Genomic DNA, 16734 nt, shown 5'->3' on the forward strand with positions numbered 1-16734 from the left:
AAGTGTGCAAGAAATAGCAAATTTGAAATTGTAATGAAGTTGGTTTTTGCGGCGGCTAAAGTTTTCCAGTAGCCAAAGAAAATTGTTTATTAGCAGTTGGGGCGGGGAAAAGGGGAGTTGCCAGTTTGCATAAATTACAGAGAATTTAAAAAAATATTACGCAGTTGAAGGTAAAGGTGAGTTAGTTGGATTATGGGGGTTCAACTTTTTCAAGGTTTGACTAGACTTTTTGATAAAAATGTGGCTTAAAGAAATTTGCGGTCTGATAAAATTGTTTTCCCAAGATATGGAATACACATAAAGTGCCTACAAATGTTTAAAGAATTTCTTCTGGTTCATTTATCTAGCCATTTGTATTGTTAATTAAAAGTGGTGCCAAATAGTTGAAAACGTTGAGAAAAATGATGCCAATTCTTCCCATATGGAAAATCAGTGATGCCAATGCTGGCAAAATATAAATCAATTCCAAAGCCCACATTTCATATGACATTTATTATTTATAATTTTCCTTGTAGTTTTATTTATTAAATGTTCTTAGAATCAAACAAATCTTTTTTGGTAAATGAAAATCGCATTTAAATTAAATTTCCATTGCCAATAATCTGATTTGCGTGTAAATTGCATTTGCTGACATTAACAACACATAAATCAAATCCAGCTTTCAACATTTAACTCATTTCTCTGATAAGTTTACGTTTCCCAGACCCTCTATTTGCCTTTTGCAAATTAATTTGAAATATGTGACAGTTTACTTGGGCATTTTGTTGGCCAGACGGGGAACATTAATATGTAATTAGCAGCAAATGACCTCAATTTTTGCGGAGGGCTTGCCTCTTAGAAGGCTGGAAAATACTCCCCCTGGATGGGAATGATGAAAGTCCCACGTGTCCAATGGCATTTGATGGCGTTTTAAGTGCCAGGCGAATGAACAGCTGAGTAATGCTCCTCTGCGGTATTCGTTGCTCATCATCGACATCATCATTTGATACTATATAGCCTGAATTGGGGTTCCATAAAAAAAAACAGGCGGCCAGAAGGGAAGATAGTGGAGGAAATACCTCCAAAACCATAAATTTATGTGAGCGTGGCAAACAAATTGCCTTCCGTATGGGAAATTATTGCGTGTGTGCAGCCAAATAAAGTGGGAAAAATAGACAGGCGAATGGAAAAGTCGGAAAAGGGGGGGGGGGGCTGTGGGGGAAAATGGGCGGAAAACAACGCACAGGAATCGACGACAAATCATGAATTTGTCAAGGCACATCAACAAGCTGGAAATACTTGAAGATACTCCCATGACACGTGAGCATTTGCGCAATCCATGTTTAGTCATCAGACTTTAGTTATACACAGGCACTATTAAATCTTATAGAGATTACAAAAATATATATATGTCTTATAAATATTTTCTTTATATCTAGTTTTTGTATTTCGATTTTGATGTCAACATATTTGTTTTTTTAAGCTTTTTCCCAAAGGAATCTCCATGTTCTCCGCATTTTCCTAAGACCATACTAAACTTAACCCCTGACATGTGTCGCTCATTTTGACCCCCTTAACACCATTTCACCTCGCTTTTAGCCAGCTTATTTTGTTATTGATTTCTGGCTGTTGAGAGATTTTCCCCTGGGCATTGGCAGCATTTGGACTGCTATTAAAGTTCACCAAATATCTGGCATGCGATTTTTCTCATACATTTCGAAATGTCAATGGGAATTTTCCCCGTTTTCCCCCCTTTTCTATCTGGTGTGGCAATCGCTAGACAATTTTAATTTGTCGTCTTCTTTTTTGTCTTATCTATGCTTAGGGGAAAATGTTTTACAAGTTGGTGAAATTTCCTGGCATTTTCTCTGCGCTGACTTCTTGAAGTTTTCCTTGATGATTTGTGATTAATTGTTTCTTGCCGCCCGAAAGCGATTTAAGTTTTTGTCTTCGCTTTTTTTCGCTTCTTTATAAATTGGATATTAACTAATGAGCTTAAGTGATTTGGTTGCATTTTCAGCTTATTTTTTTTGTCGCTTTTTAGAGCATTATGAAAGTATCAGGGCTTGAGGAAAATTTCGATGCGCTGTGTGTGTTCTATGGAAAGGGAAAATAAGTTGATATTGGTATGTGCGTGGGAAATATGAAAGTCATTCATGGTTGCATAAGGTTGGAACTCAATGGGTTATATAAGTCAGTCATCCATTACCTATGATGGTAAAAGATCAACTACGCTGTAATAATGAATTAGAGATCTATAAAACATAAACATACATTTCTTTCTTATGATTTTTTATAAACATGATTTTATTATAAACATTGTATCTAACTTTAAAAGACTTTTTTCCATATAATCCTATGTTAAATTATCAATAAAATCCATAAGTATTAATCAAAAACAGTAATGAATATGTCTGGCATTACTTATAATCCATTAACCCAAAGTTATTATTAAAATATTGTATTAAAGTATTGTATCTGACTTTAAAAAAAACTGCTTTTCATATAATCTTATGTTCATTTATCAATAAAATCCATAAGTATTAATCAAAAACCGTAATGAATATGCCTGGTATTACTTATAATCCATTAACCCAAAGTGCACCTACCCCAATTCGATTTCACTTAGACGCCCACACTGCTCTCCATGATATCTTTACACCCATATCTGTGGCCTAGGGACTTCAAAGCGGTTTTCAGCCAGCCACTTAGACGCCCATCAAAATGTTCCGTCTTGTTAAAATAAAACGAGGGATAGAAAAAGAAATTGCTTGGCCCACAAGCAGGGCACAATGCCGGCTATTACACTATACAGACAAATAATTCCAACTCATGAATCACATGACTTATTTATAAACGACACCAGCGGCCCATCTATCCGCAAGCACTAACTCAGCAAAACTCAACCCATCGCCCGGCCCAAACTCTATTTTTGCCCGATTTTCTCGCTCGACGGACCCGGCAAAAAAAAAAAACGAAAAACTGGCCATGGGAAAAAAACAAAGTTTCGGTGGCCGAAAGAGCAGCAAACATCATCGGTAGCATAGAATCATCCATCCCAACTAATGCAACAAAAAAACAAAACAAGCGAAATTAGTTCAAATTCTATATTTAAAAGTAGGACTGTCGGCAAAATGTTGCTGCATCTTCAGCTCCACCGCTTTTCCGCCGCTTTTCCAAACGAAGCGCAACGCCGTGGAAAACACTTGTTTCGGTTTTTTGGCTTTTCCGAAATACGAAAGCAACACAAATTATGTTGCCCGGTGTTTGTGAGTGTATGAGGCAATATCCGCAAGGTGAACAGAACACTACCCAACAAAAGAGTAGTTTTATAGATCTTTGTTTTTAAAATCAGGATTTATTATAGTAAAAGTTTGTTGATCTAAGGAAATTCGAAATTGAGCTTTCTTAATATTGCATTTTTAGGTTTTACTCAAAATATCCAGTTGTTTTTCAAGTTGAACACCTGTTTCTATTTTAATATGAGGACGATATTATTTTCCTTCAAATATATATAAATTAAATTAATATTAAACTAGAATTGTGTTCCCATTAGTTTTTATTTACCATAGGTCCTTTTTTCATCTTTAAAATTTTTGTTTCACGCTAATTTTAAGAGGCTTCGATTGGTATCAGAGTTTAAAAACTTTTTTTTTAATATTTTTGTATACTCCTTTTAAGGGTTAATAAGTTTTCAGTGACTTATATTCAACTTTAAGTTATTTTAATTATGCTTACCTATTGTTTTTACATTCTATCTATCTATCTATAGAATATAGAAGTACCCGAATTGTATCTCCTAGGGGCCTAAACCAAACTTTAATCAGAGCTCGACTATCTTTTGTTCCAGTATTCTTTATCTCGCCGCAAAAAGTACTCCTACAAAAAGTTGTTGAAATGTTTACGCTCAGCTTCGTCCATTGTACATGATGGTTGGAAAAAATATTAAGGAGCACTCAAGCAAATCGGCGCCGGTTGCCGAGGCCCAGAATCAATTAGGTTTTTGCTCTGTATCCAAAGTTGGGCCACTTCGCCACGGAAAGAGCTACAATTTAGCAAACTTTTTGTACGTGAATTAATACATTTATGCATGTTTCTAATGGACACTTTTAGCGTTTCTTGGATTTCCGCTTTGGGGTTTCCAGTCGACTGCGCTAATGTGCCAAATTCTCCTCAAAAACCATTTCACATTGGTCGAACTTGGCTTTTGTTTTTGTTTGCACTCAAACGAAAAATGTATGCGTTCTCTTTGGAAAACAAACAATTTGGCGAAAATAACAATAATTCTTACAACGAATGGTCTGTGGGGAATAGCCAATATTTTGCTGGATTGCTATTTATAAAGCAATTCTTCAGTTGACCGCAATTTCGACGAATATGAATTTTAATAGTTGTTTCTTTGTTATACGAACATAAATTTGCATTGGAATTTTGGAAGCAAAACAAGACCTTGGGGAAAGTTATGCAATTTTAACATTTATGTGGATGGAAAGTTATGGGTATTACAAACATGTAGATGTTTTCTTTCTAATCTTCTTCAATTATATATCATGCAAATGTTTCTAAGAAATCTTTACGTTCCATTGATCCACATTCAAGTGCCAAATAGCTGTAAGAACAATTAGAACAAAGCCTCTAATGAAAACCGACACGAAGGCAACGATAGATCTTCACCGAACACCCCAACTAATGACGACTCCAGAAAAAATGGAGGAACTAGAAAAAAAACATTTACATTTCTTATCGCACAGTCACTTCAATTTGCACATTTCTGGTCGGTCGGCTTTCTGTGAAGTATCTATCTCAATCATTGAATCACTGAACATGGCGTGCTGCCTTCCCATCCAACAGCCAAACATCCAACTATTTGCAATGGTTTCCTAACCCCAATGCTATTGTAAACCATATCCCACTGCCCATATATGACACAAAGTGTTGCAGTATAGGAATAAGTGTGGCACGGCGAATGAGCAGGTTGTCAGTCAGTCTATATGCCCATCTATGAGTCGGAGTCATTAGACTTGGGTAACAGGCGGGAGTGGTTGTCGTCGTTGTTTGACATACCTCTTCTAGGATGGGGTATTTGCCATTTGGTAATGCCTTTGAGACCACTAAACAAAGTCTGACAAACTGATCAAATAAATTATGGTAAACAAAAAAATATTTAGAGCCCAAAATAGGAATACTCTCGTATTTGTATTTCTATTTTCTAGTTCTAGGGCCTATTCTTATATCTTATAAATAAGGCATTAGAAATATTAAGTTGTTATAGTATAAAATGTCTAATTGATGTAAATGTTTAAGATTGTTAGATTTTGAATCTATTAACTTAAATATACTCTCTTTTTTCGTTTGAAGCGACATAATTAAATCAAAACTTATCATTATATCATAGCCTTATCCCATTTAAAGCCAGCTAGAGGTGTATGACTTCGGTATAATTTAATTGAAGTGAGCCCCTTCTACTTTGAGATACTTGAACAGATTTATACCCACTCCAGTTTCGGGTTGACTTCCATTAGAGCTCCTCAGTTCTCGGCGAGAGTGTCTCCGGCTCCATGACGACCACTTTGGAGCACTGCACTCCAGTTGAGTGTCGTTATTGTTACCATTTCATCACGATGGCGATGTTCTGTCTGTGGTCTGCCATTTGACGACATCAAATGCTGCTAATGTTCATTAATAACTCATGCGTTAAACAAAAGCTGCTCGTTTCCCCGATCCCGATTCCGAATCTCGTCTGGTTTGGTTGGTTAGATTGGAACCCTCATTGCGCTCGACTCTTGAAGTTGTTAGTCTGGTTATGTTGTCACCAAAGAGATTTTATAGAGAGTTAAAAGCCAGAAAATTGATTTTTTATTATTATTTAGATATATTTAAGGCCTAAATCTGTCAAAGTTTTATCTTTTATTCCCTGTACTTTTCTCCGAATTCCATTGCATTGTTTGATGTCTTTATTAGTCGTGGGTAGAACAATTAGATTTCAGCATAATTAGAAACAAAGGTTCACCTAGTTATTTGCCAGAACAAAAGAATTGATTAATGAGAATTTTCGCAAGATAAAAACCGTGTATATGTATTTGCAAGAAATCGCATAATAGACTCATTGTGCCGTTCTCCGCAAAGGAAGTGAACAATTTAATTATTCTAGATTCGCAGAACATTCTTTTGAGGTTAAGAGGGCAAAACCGCAAAGTGCAATCAGTGGCAGTCCGCTCTCTTTGGCCATTAAATCAAATTGGCCATGGTAAAGTGAAAGTATGCAAAAGATAAGTATGTATGTAAAGTTTTTAATGAGAGGATTCACTGGAAAGACACTCAGACAGGGCAATTTATATGGTTGATTATCAGTTCTGATGCATTTACTACCTTTGGAAACGTTCTTTTATACAAATCACGTTTTTCAATATCACTTTAACATATGTATAAATTCCATTTATCTTAGAATCTATTTGTTTTGTACGTGTTTAATAATACTAGAAATGAAGATGAATTCGAGAACATCCTCCGATGCTCTCGTGCTAGATATGCAAATACCAATTAAATGAGAAACGCACCGGAAGTTGGGGAGGAATTCGATGTTCGGGGGATATATCTCTGTCAAACGCCTGGCTTTCGGTCCGCCAACGTCCAATCATAATGGCCACTCGGATCTCCCACTGCCAACCTCCATGTGGATTTCGCAAACAAAGCAGTCGGCAAACAGAACTCCGACTGCAATTAAGTTTAATGGAAGCTCATTAAGAGTACGAATTGTTTCTGCTCCGACTGGAATCGAGGGAGATGGCAACGGTTGCATAATAAATATATGCATCTGGACAGATGGATGGGTGCCACAGCAATAACGACGAATTATTGAGGAAACTGCAATTCCAAGTCGCCTTTGGCTGCCAAAGCGAGGAAGTCGCTTAATTGCCCCAGCAAATTTCTCTTCGCCTTTGCATTTCACCATGCCAAAGGGCAAAGATCAATTGGTAAACCTGGCCAAGTGCCATCAAAACTAAAAAATAAACCAGGGAAAAAGCAATAGGGAAATGGTAGCTCAGTTGTCAGAATTTTTATGGATTTTGTCATGGCTTTTAATGCTGCCTTTGTCCTTGTTGCTGTGGCAATTAAAATGCAGCCGGTGGCATCTATTCACAAAAAAAAAATGGTATTAATTGTCAGCTTGTAAAAGTGAACATTTACAAGTGTTACAGGGAGGTGGATACTTGAATTGCTGAGGGAATTGTGCAATAAACACCAGAATCAGGTGATGAAAAAAGAAATTGTGGAATTATGATTTGTATTTTGTGAACATTTTCAAATTCTAAACATACCAAATTAACTATAATATATGTTAACCTGGTTCCTAGCACAATATAAAAGAAATAAGATACTAATAGATACATACATATTTTTAAAGAACGGACAAATAAATTTCAAAGGTTATCTTTGCTTCTGCAGTCAGATAACTGATAAAAAAAACATTATATATTTCTATAAAACTCTTTTTTCAAAAATCGCGTAAAATATTATTAAACATACATCGATCTGAAACCTACACGAAACCATCAGTCTGAAAAACCCGGGAAAAGAAGAGAAATGCTGGCCCTAATGACCCTGATGGCTGGCGGTGTTGGGGACTCTGTGAAATACCATCGTCCCATCCAGAAAGTTGCCGTCAAAGTGGTGGCAACATCGGTGAAAGGGTAAGCGTGATTTTCCTACCCGAAGCGTTGACAAATGAGATTCATCGTAGGTGAGGGTTCGGCTCGGTAAATCGCACGACAGGTGGAAATTTAGGGTGGGATTTTGTGGGTGCCATTCCCTCATGGCATAGGGGATTTACTAGGACTGTCATTGTACTTTGAGTTACCTATGCGGCGAGGGGTATACTCAAATAGAGAGTCTCAAAGATTATACAATTCCTTTGGTCGAGTTTTTTTAAAATATTAAATAATATTAATTATTAAAAGAATGTGAAAATAAATCAGAACCTTTGATTTTGATTCTGTTTCTTTTAGATAATAATACATTTTTTAAAATACTTTATTTATATTCGAAAGAATTTCCTGAACTAAAGTATTCAGGTATTGGAACTCATCGTTTCAAGATATATATTTCCGTATATATTGCATAATAGACACTTAAGTAAGATATTTGCCCAAGGAATTTTCCTTATCCAGAGTATACGTGCTTCCGCACGTGCTTAAATTGTTTAGTCGTCTCCCCTCTCGTTTTCATTAATGTCTCGACATTTGCATTTCATTAATAATGCATTTTAATTACGAACCATCGCAGTTGCAACAGCTCCTCAGTTCAGTCGGTCGTTTTTGCACTTTGTCTGAGGTTGGAATGGGGATGATATAATAAATATTTATAACAACGTCACGGGATTAAGGCGAAGACTCAGCCCCATCGGTTTGGTTTGGTTCGGTTCGTTGGGCTATTTAAAATTTACAATTTGTTTATAAGGCCATTAATCTGAATAGTAGACCCCCTATCTATCTTTCTCTTTCTGTTCAATCGATTCTGTCACTCGATTTCCGCCAATGTTTAACGCTTCAGCGATTTTTTCAGCGTGTCGATGGTTTCGTTTTACGTTTTGCATAATTAAATCTATTTACCGGTCAGTCGCTGACTTTCCTCCCCCAAAGTAATGCCTTAAAACTCCACATTTATAACTCGCACTTGTTACCTGTATCGATGAACTCGTTTTATTTTTTTATTTCACTCTTTTCTGGCGGAAATGTTCGCTTTTCTTCGAGGCTTGGCACTTTTTATGTATTATTTTTTTTGCAATGGCCAAGGCGGCGCCTTAAATGGCCAACACGGGTGACACAGAAAGCAAACCTTGGCAGTGAAAATAATGTATTGCCAAACGGTAGCTGGGCTTGCCGGCAAACAACAATGTTCGTTGCAAAAACTCCGAATGACTTGGCATAGTTTTCGCAGAGAAATTGATTTGTGTTGGCTTTTGCCGACAAAAAAATTAAATATTCTGAAGTAATGTTGATTTAGGAGGTGGGAAAGTTGACTTGCACTCAGCTCTTTAGTGTTTCTTCTGCTTGTTGGCAGGGTAAATATTTGTTTTTAAGTTAAGAAGGGTTAAACAAAAAGGCAAATGGGAAGAATATTGATTTTTATAATTTGTAAACTTTTGAAAGGGTACTTTCTTGATGGTACTAAATAAATTTGTATAAAAATGGGAAATATTATATATATAGTCTGGGTACTTTATTTAATAGGCTGGAAATAGTAACGTTTTTGCATTCTGTTAAACAGCAGGTGCTGCGATCTAAAGAATTCGCGCGATCTGTTACATAACAGCCATTTGTCCGCTTTGGTAAAATGGTATAGTCTTTGTTCCTGGTTTTTCTCAATTTGCTGGTGAAATGCTCACCTTCCTCAGAACGGCTTTTCGATTATCGGGCCGCTGTACATCAAAAGAGATAACCAGATCCTTGTCAACGCCCATCGAAGCCCCAGCATTGTCGTACATCCCACAGTAGTTCGGGGCCGAGAAGACTGTGACCAACTGCCGTTTGGCAAAGAACTCATAACCATCCTCGACGACCTGATGGGCCCGGCATACCAGATCGAAATCGTGCTTCTGGAGAAACTTTTCCAGAACATCGCGTCCGTAGAGGTAGCTAACACCCCGATCGCTCGGCGTCCAACCGAAACCATAGCGATCTGGATCACTCCAGAGCAGGTCACACAGCAGACCTGTCTCTGGGATTTCGGTTGGACGGCTGAGCGAGTCGATATCGCTAAGATCCTTTAGTTGGGGACTCAAACCCCCATGGCAGCAGAAAATGCGATGTGAAATTGTAGCTGCAACTGGCATACAATTGTAGCAATCGACAAAGGTCTTCCACAGTTTCACCGTATAGCGTCGTTTACACTCATCGAAAAATCCATAAACCCGATTAACCGATTGGCATTCATGGTTTCCCCGTAATAGATGCACATGCTTGGGATACTTGACCCGCAGGGCCAAAAGCATGGTGATCGTTTCCACGGAATTCTTTCCCCTATCCACGTAATCCCCAAGAAATAGGTAGTTTGTGTTCGGCGGATAGCCACAGTGGTCGAGGATCTTTAGGAGGTCAATATACTGGCCATGTATGTCGCCAACGACCCTAACGGGTGCCGAAACATCCAGTAACATGGGTTCATTGAGGAAATGTTCACGTGCCAGGCTGCAAAGTTTGCTCACTTCCGCCTCGATTAGCGGAAGTCTTTGCTGCTTGCTGCGCCGGAAGTTCTTCAGCCGAAGGATCAAGTCACTCAAATTGAGCACAAAGTTCTCTCTCTCAGTATCCGTATAACCTTCGTCACCCGAAGGATCCTCCCTGCTGATATCTGGGTTCTGAATCACTTTTCTATCCTGCGTTGTCCATGTGGTCATCATTTGAGTGGGTGAGATTTTATAATTTTTTAAATATTTTTTTTTAATTTAATAAACTGACAAAAAAGAAAGAGCTAACTGATAGTATGGGAAAAGTTTTTATTCTACATAACTTGGGGTATTTCCAAGAGGATAGAATTTCTTAATCATTGCAAAGTCTAATGGTTGTTCGTTTTAAATATCCCTTTTTAATTAGGCTACATTTTAGGTTAACCAATTAATTTTATTAAAATTTTTTGGTAGCTTTATGATATATAATAGTATCCCATTATTGACGAAGAATTTAAGTCAGGCAGCATTTTTTAAAGTAACTAATAAAATTGAATATAAATATAAATTTATTTGGCTGTCTAATTTTATTAGTATTAAATTAAAATTTAGGAACTGCAATAAATTGAAATATTATACTAAATCCTAATGTTAGTACATTAGTTTAGATACAAGCTAAAATAATGCGTTCGACTGCGCTTGAACGCATTAAAAACTATTTAATAATTGCTTTTAATTGCGATAATTGCCCCAATAAATTTAATTTAATGATTTTCCAAGCTGTGCTGCACTCGCCGGAAAAAGAGTACATAAATTAATATGAAAAATGTCTTTTGGCTGCTGCGACAAAAGGGAAACAAGTTTTTTTTTGCAATTGCTGGATGAGTGAAAAAATTATAGTTATGTTGCTGGCTAGCGGAAACGCAGTTGGCACAGCTAATTCCTTTTGGCCACTCTCGTTTTTTTTGCCTTGTGCGGTTTCCTGCTGAAATTTTCCATTTTCTTTTCATTTTTTTCTTGTATAGTTTTCAATTAGCGCGCTGTCTGCGGAAGTCGTTCATAAAAAATGCAAGCGAAAAAATAGTTTTACAGGGGCGACGAAAAGGAAATTTCACCCACTTAACGGAAAGAGGCGGTGAATAAATTTGACGCGTCTTTCCAATTGATTTTCCAATTTTCACCTGCTTTTTTTCTGCTTCTGTTTTGTGATTGCTCAGCGACGCTTGAAGAATTTTCGCAATAATTTCACAGCTTTCTGAATTTTTAAGTAGCAAAGTTTTCAGATTGCTGGAAAAGCAACGAGAAATGCTCGTGGAAAAAGAGAAAAAACAATGACCAGCCAAAAAAGTTAGCATTTGCAATGGGGATAATTTCACTGAATTAATTTTATGTTCCTTTAAGCCGCAATTTGGCCGTCTTATTGAGTAGTGAATTGTTGAGTAATTAATTGGAAATCGTAACTAATGGCTTATTAATGTCTGTACTTACAGTGGTCGCTCGTACAGCAAGGACAGCCACAAGAGCTCGCACAGCGACTTGAGTTTGGTGTGCAACGCCCCATCTTCCCGGCCATTGACCTCTGGGTCTGGGAGCGGATCCCCAAAGCTATTGGCAAACACTCAACTGCGTAAGTATTTTAAATGTACTATATAAAATATAGAAATTAAGAGGTCTGAAGAGATGTATCTATAGTTTCTCACTTAGATTTTAAACTTAACTTTTTTTAAACCATATATTATATTAATACACTGAACTTAAGATATGAGAATGAATTTAAAAGTGTGACAGGTTTTTTTTTCGAATGAAAGATGGGTGTTCTACAAAGATTCTTATGAAGCCTAAAAGCAGATACATATATCATCTTTAAAATGGCATCCCAAAAGTATGCTTCATTTTATACCTTTGTCTGCCTTGCACTGCTTTAAAAAACTGCTTTAAAGCTGCAGGTTTTTAAATACAAATAAATCAAAAATAATAAAGAAATCTTTAAAAAAATATACAAAGTTTAACAATTTTAAATAACTTTTACCATAAAAACGAGCACATTTTATGGTTTTTTTTGGTTTTAAATTTTTATAATCAAAATAATAAGTAATTATTTTAAGTTTACAACAAATTCTTTAATAAAATTCTTGAATAACAACATGAAAGTATATTTAAAAGAATTATAAAACACATAGAATCTTAAATTACAATCCAGTGCATGTTGCTGCAACATGAACAAAAGCAACCTAAGAGATAAACGAGAACTATCTCCACACCACAAAATAAACTTGGATTTCTCGAGCGAAACTTCAGAACTGAACTGCTAAGTAGAATGCTCAAAGTTTTAAGCCGCGAACCGGCTTTTCATCGACCACCGAACCAAACTTGCTGCTCCCTAAGAGTTTTATGGTATGGCAAAGAGCGAGTTTCCGAGAGTGAAAACTTGTGGATACAAATGTATCTGGTATCTGGTCGATAAAACGGCATTTATTTGCTGTCTCTTCAGTTGGCGGCGGGATTTCAATGCGATCGTATGTATGCCGCTCGCTCCACGTTCTTCGCGTTCTTCGTGTTCTTCGTGATCTTGATTAGATCGCGTTTCGTGATCGACAGGAAAAATAATTACCGAAATTGGTCATGAAACAAGGCCCAAAGTGTTGTTAGTGTGATAGTGAGATCAAAAATCAATCATTAGTGTTTATATTATAGTCCATAAAAGCTGCAAGTTGCAGGCGGGTCAAGAGTCTATCATAAATAAATACTAAGTTTTTGTTTTGCCTTAAATGACTCCCCTAAAAAGCCATTTTTGCACCCCTATTTCGCTTAACTTGCTATTACAACCCATTTGTAAAAAACAGGTTTTCCTGCTTTTTCATAGAATGCCGGTTCGCTGGGGTTTTTATTATTTATTTTCGAAATGTGTGTGCTTAAAATGTTTTCAACTGAAACAAAAGCATCGTCTGGCATTTCCAGACCACTTTTGACCACTGAAACCCGAAACTCATCCAACCACCTTTGACTGCATTCATTGGTCTTTCTACCTCATATACCTTTGCTCTTGACGTCATTTCGGTGTATTTCAATTTGGTATTTATTTCGCTGGTAACTTGCCTTTTTGGTGTTGACACTGAATACCCAAAGTGTGTGCGTACAAAAAAGAAATACGTTTATACAATTTCCAGAGTAAGAATCGCATTAACTTGGAAGGCCAATCAATCAATCAGTGGGTGCTCCAAGCTTCTCTTCTACCCTTTTCATTTTTTTGTTCTTCCCAGTTCGACAAAGAATTCTTCTGGGCTTTTGCTGGCCATAAATTATGTTGGTCGTAATCAGTTTTGTTACAGTTTGTTCCCTGGCTTTCTCACGAACTTTTGCAAAGCCGCAAAATCGTAGCTCTCCTTCTCCCTCCCTCTTTCAAGACCCGGTTACCGTTAGCTTTTGTCTAGTAGAAGAATCCGCCAGGTGAAAAAAAAGGGGTGGAGAAAGAGTTCATTTACCTATGGCAGTTGGAAACGTGCCTCTCGTCGAAACTCCGGGATCAAACTTCATCGGCATTCAATTGGAAGCTTGAAGGGGCTTCTATTCGACTTACCTTTGTCCAGCTGCCCAAGCTCCGCGTAACGAAATCCCCTAATGAATGGTTAAGTCGGGGGTGATGGGATGAATATATTGATGCTATAAGCTATAAGCTTCTTTCGGGACTCATTTGGCTGTATGGAATATTTAAATGAGATCACCACCTGGTGACATCACTGGGATGGGAGATTAGAGATTTGCTTTTTCTAAGTACTGGTAATACTTGCTACCGAATTCCAGTGAAGTCAGCATAGGTGAATATGTGATAGGTAGAACCACTCCCTAAAAAAATTAAAATTGATGTGAGAACTCAAATTTTATGTACCTAAAATGTTAACAAGTTACCTAAAACCTATTTTAAATTTTTTTTAATGGCTTACCTTTTTGTAATACTTAGTATTTTTCTAAACAATAGTTCTGAAAGTATTTAAAATGTTGACTAACATTATAGAGCTTTAAAAATGTTGTTTCAGAAAGCAATAAATAAGTAATAGTTAGGCTTAATTAAAACACAAGTCTGAAAAAAGTTCTGGACCTTTTATAAATCGTGGGCCATAAAATTCAAGAAAACTATTAAATCTCCTATCCGCTTATGTTTATTAGGGAAATCATCAGTGGGAAAAAACCAGTGGGCGTAACAAAAAGCTTTGATGCAGAGGAATGTGTCTTAATGTTCTATATCCGTATTGCCTGCTCAACGGATATTAGCCCTATATGGTTAGGCATGTTTAAGACTTTATTTATGGGTTCCGAACTCCATGGCTTGGTATAGGGTTCCCTAGATTCTCTCACCTCCAAAGACGACACCTGTTTCCGGCCTTGTCTACTGGTTTGGATCAGGTCTCTTTGAGACCATTCTGCCTTTGGCTCTGATTTTTTCCCCAACTGGGTCTATAATTTTCATCAAACAGTCGACAGTTCTCTTTGGTCTGTTGTTAGAAAACATTTTATCTCCTGGTGTGAGTGTGTATCTTTGTGCATTTCTCTACGTTTTTTATCTGTGTATTTTTGTGCTCCATGAACGAACGACTCTTTCTTAATTTTCACTTGACGTGCTGGCATGCTTTTGTGCTTTTTTACATTATTATTATCATATTTGCATTTTTTCTGTATCTTTTTGCTCCGCTTGTCTGCGGTCTCCTCTCTTTTTGCCGTGCATTAAATTATTATTTACTGTACAGTGCTGTCTCGTTGGGGAGGAAGATACTCCTGGGGCCCGGTCTAGGTTTCATCTGTTGTCTCTGCACGGGAAATAACTTCAGAGAACATATTTTAAATTCTACAGTCTCCTAAAACGGGCCTTAGTTTTTAAGGATCCATCACTTTCAAATTATAAAGTTAATCCTGAAAAATATATTGGTTTATCTGTCTCCTAATATTAGTGATCTGAAATATAATCTAGTATTCCATGTTTTATATAGTATATTATGTATAGTCCGTTTAACTTATTTAAAAGTATAAATAATGGACGACTTTCAAAAATATTTAAATCTTTGTCTTGATGGATCTTAAATATTTGATGATTCCCTTTCAATATCAAATTGTCTGTAATTTTTTCTCAGTGCACCTGAGTTTGAAAAGTCGGCGGCAACTTTTGTTTGCTTTCATTTCGCCGCAGCTCTACTTCTCCCTATCTCCCTTTCACTCTCCCCTTTCTTCTGTCTCCCTCTCGCAATGGCGCTTAATAATTATGTGGGAAATTGCAAAATAATGCTAGACAGAAATATTTCTTTCATTTTCTGTGCTCTGTGTGTTTCGTTTTTCAGTTTTTCTTTTATTTTTAATTTTTTTGCATTTTTTGTTTGCTGTTTTTGTATAAATTCGCTTAACTATGCGAGAAAGTGTTGTGGGCGTTGTGTTGTAAAAATTATGCTGCACAACATCAGCAACAACAAAACTGTAACACCACCAACTAGACCAACAAAATGAAATGCATTCAAATGGTATTTGCCAACTTGGCTCGAAGTGAAGGTTGCGCAAAGAAAAAAAACTGAATTTCAATCAAGGAATTCTTCAGCTTGAAATGACGCGAAATAAGTTTTTCTAAAGAAAAAGATAAGATGAGAAGGCTAGAAGAAATCAATCGGAAAAGTTTCTATTTAAAAGCAACTATTAAGATAAAGACGCCATTTATTTTTTCGATTAAATTAAGTTACTAAGTTGTTAAGTTCTGCACTTGTTTTGGGTTATAAAATGAAAGTACGAATAAATCCATGTAATATATTAAATTACACTGCATCAAATTTGCCTCAATCATTGATCCCAAAAACTTTCCTATTCCTTAAAGTTCCATACCCTTTGGCCATAATTCGATTACCATAATTGCTTGGAACACCCAAAGTGATACCCTTTTCAAAATGCAACCCAATCTCGCCTCAGGAACAACAAAAAATATATATCTTTATATAGCTGTCAACTTTCACTTGATATTTTCAATCGATGCAATCGTAAGGTGTATTGTTGTCTGATTTTCCTTTTTTTTTTTTGGTTCGTTATGTTTTTTTGCATAATTTCCTACGGCTCTGGCTTTTATTGTTGGATAAGAAACGCAGGCGAAACACTTTTCATTTTGGCATAATGAAGCGCTTATATGCCGCGAACATGTGCCTGCCAATCACAGAAACCATAAATGGTCCGCAGACCGGGCCAAAAAATCAGCTGTTTGTTTGCCGGCCTAACAAATTTTCAATCTGGTCACTGAACCAATTCCAATCAGAGCCAACTAAATTGAACGAAAACTGGGCTGTCAATGAGTTGGTAATGCTAACGAAGATTGAATTGGTAGTTGTTATTATAGTTGAATACACCATATAGCGCATTTCAATTCTAGCGTGTCCAAAATGGTTGAGACTCGTTTGCTTTTGTCAATCCTAACGAGCTGTTTAAATAAAACCAAAATAGAGAAATAAAATTAAAGGATTTTAATAGACATTTTCTTAAACATATAATAATAATATATATCAAATATAAATGTTTAAAATAAAATGAGCTAAAACTACACCTAGTATACATTATTTGTTTGTGATTTA

General features: G+C 36.5%; 2 protein-coding genes across 3 annotated transcripts in view; one reads left to right on the plus strand and one right to left on the minus strand.

Moving 5' to 3' along the window:
* Positions 1-16734, plus strand: part of toc (toucan) — a 90446-nt gene that overhangs the window by 32276 nt on the left and 41436 nt on the right. Inside the window, exons 1-2 of one of the 2 annotated variants that reach the window (XM_017082472.4) lie at positions 7549-7670; positions 11635-11771. In XM_017082472.4, the coding sequence (XP_016937961.3) occupies positions 7564-7670; positions 11635-11771 (244 nt within the window). In that variant the 5' untranslated portion in view covers positions 7549-7563. Of the gene's footprint in view, positions 1-7548; positions 7671-11634; positions 11772-16734 lie in introns of those variants that run through there. The other variant, XM_017082457.4, reaches the window with a different exon arrangement.
* On the minus strand, positions 9215-10414 carry PpD6 (Protein phosphatase D6). Its single transcript, XM_017082504.3, has one exon. It carries the CDS (start codon positions 10376-10378, stop codon positions 9341-9343), a length of 1038 nt encoding a protein of 345 aa, XP_016937993.1. The 5' UTR covers positions 10379-10414; the 3' UTR covers positions 9215-9340.

Source organism: Drosophila suzukii, chromosome 2L (genome assembly GCF_043229965.1).
Source record: "Drosophila suzukii chromosome 2L, CBGP_Dsuzu_IsoJpt1.0, whole genome shotgun sequence".
Classification (NCBI taxonomy): domain Eukaryota; kingdom Metazoa; phylum Arthropoda; class Insecta; order Diptera; family Drosophilidae; genus Drosophila; species Drosophila suzukii.

Excerpts from the sequence above, each read along its gene's own strand:
- PpD6 (XM_017082504.3), bottom strand. The coding sequence starts at position 10,378 with ATGATGACCACATGGACAACGCAGGATAGAAAAGTGATTCAGAACCCA.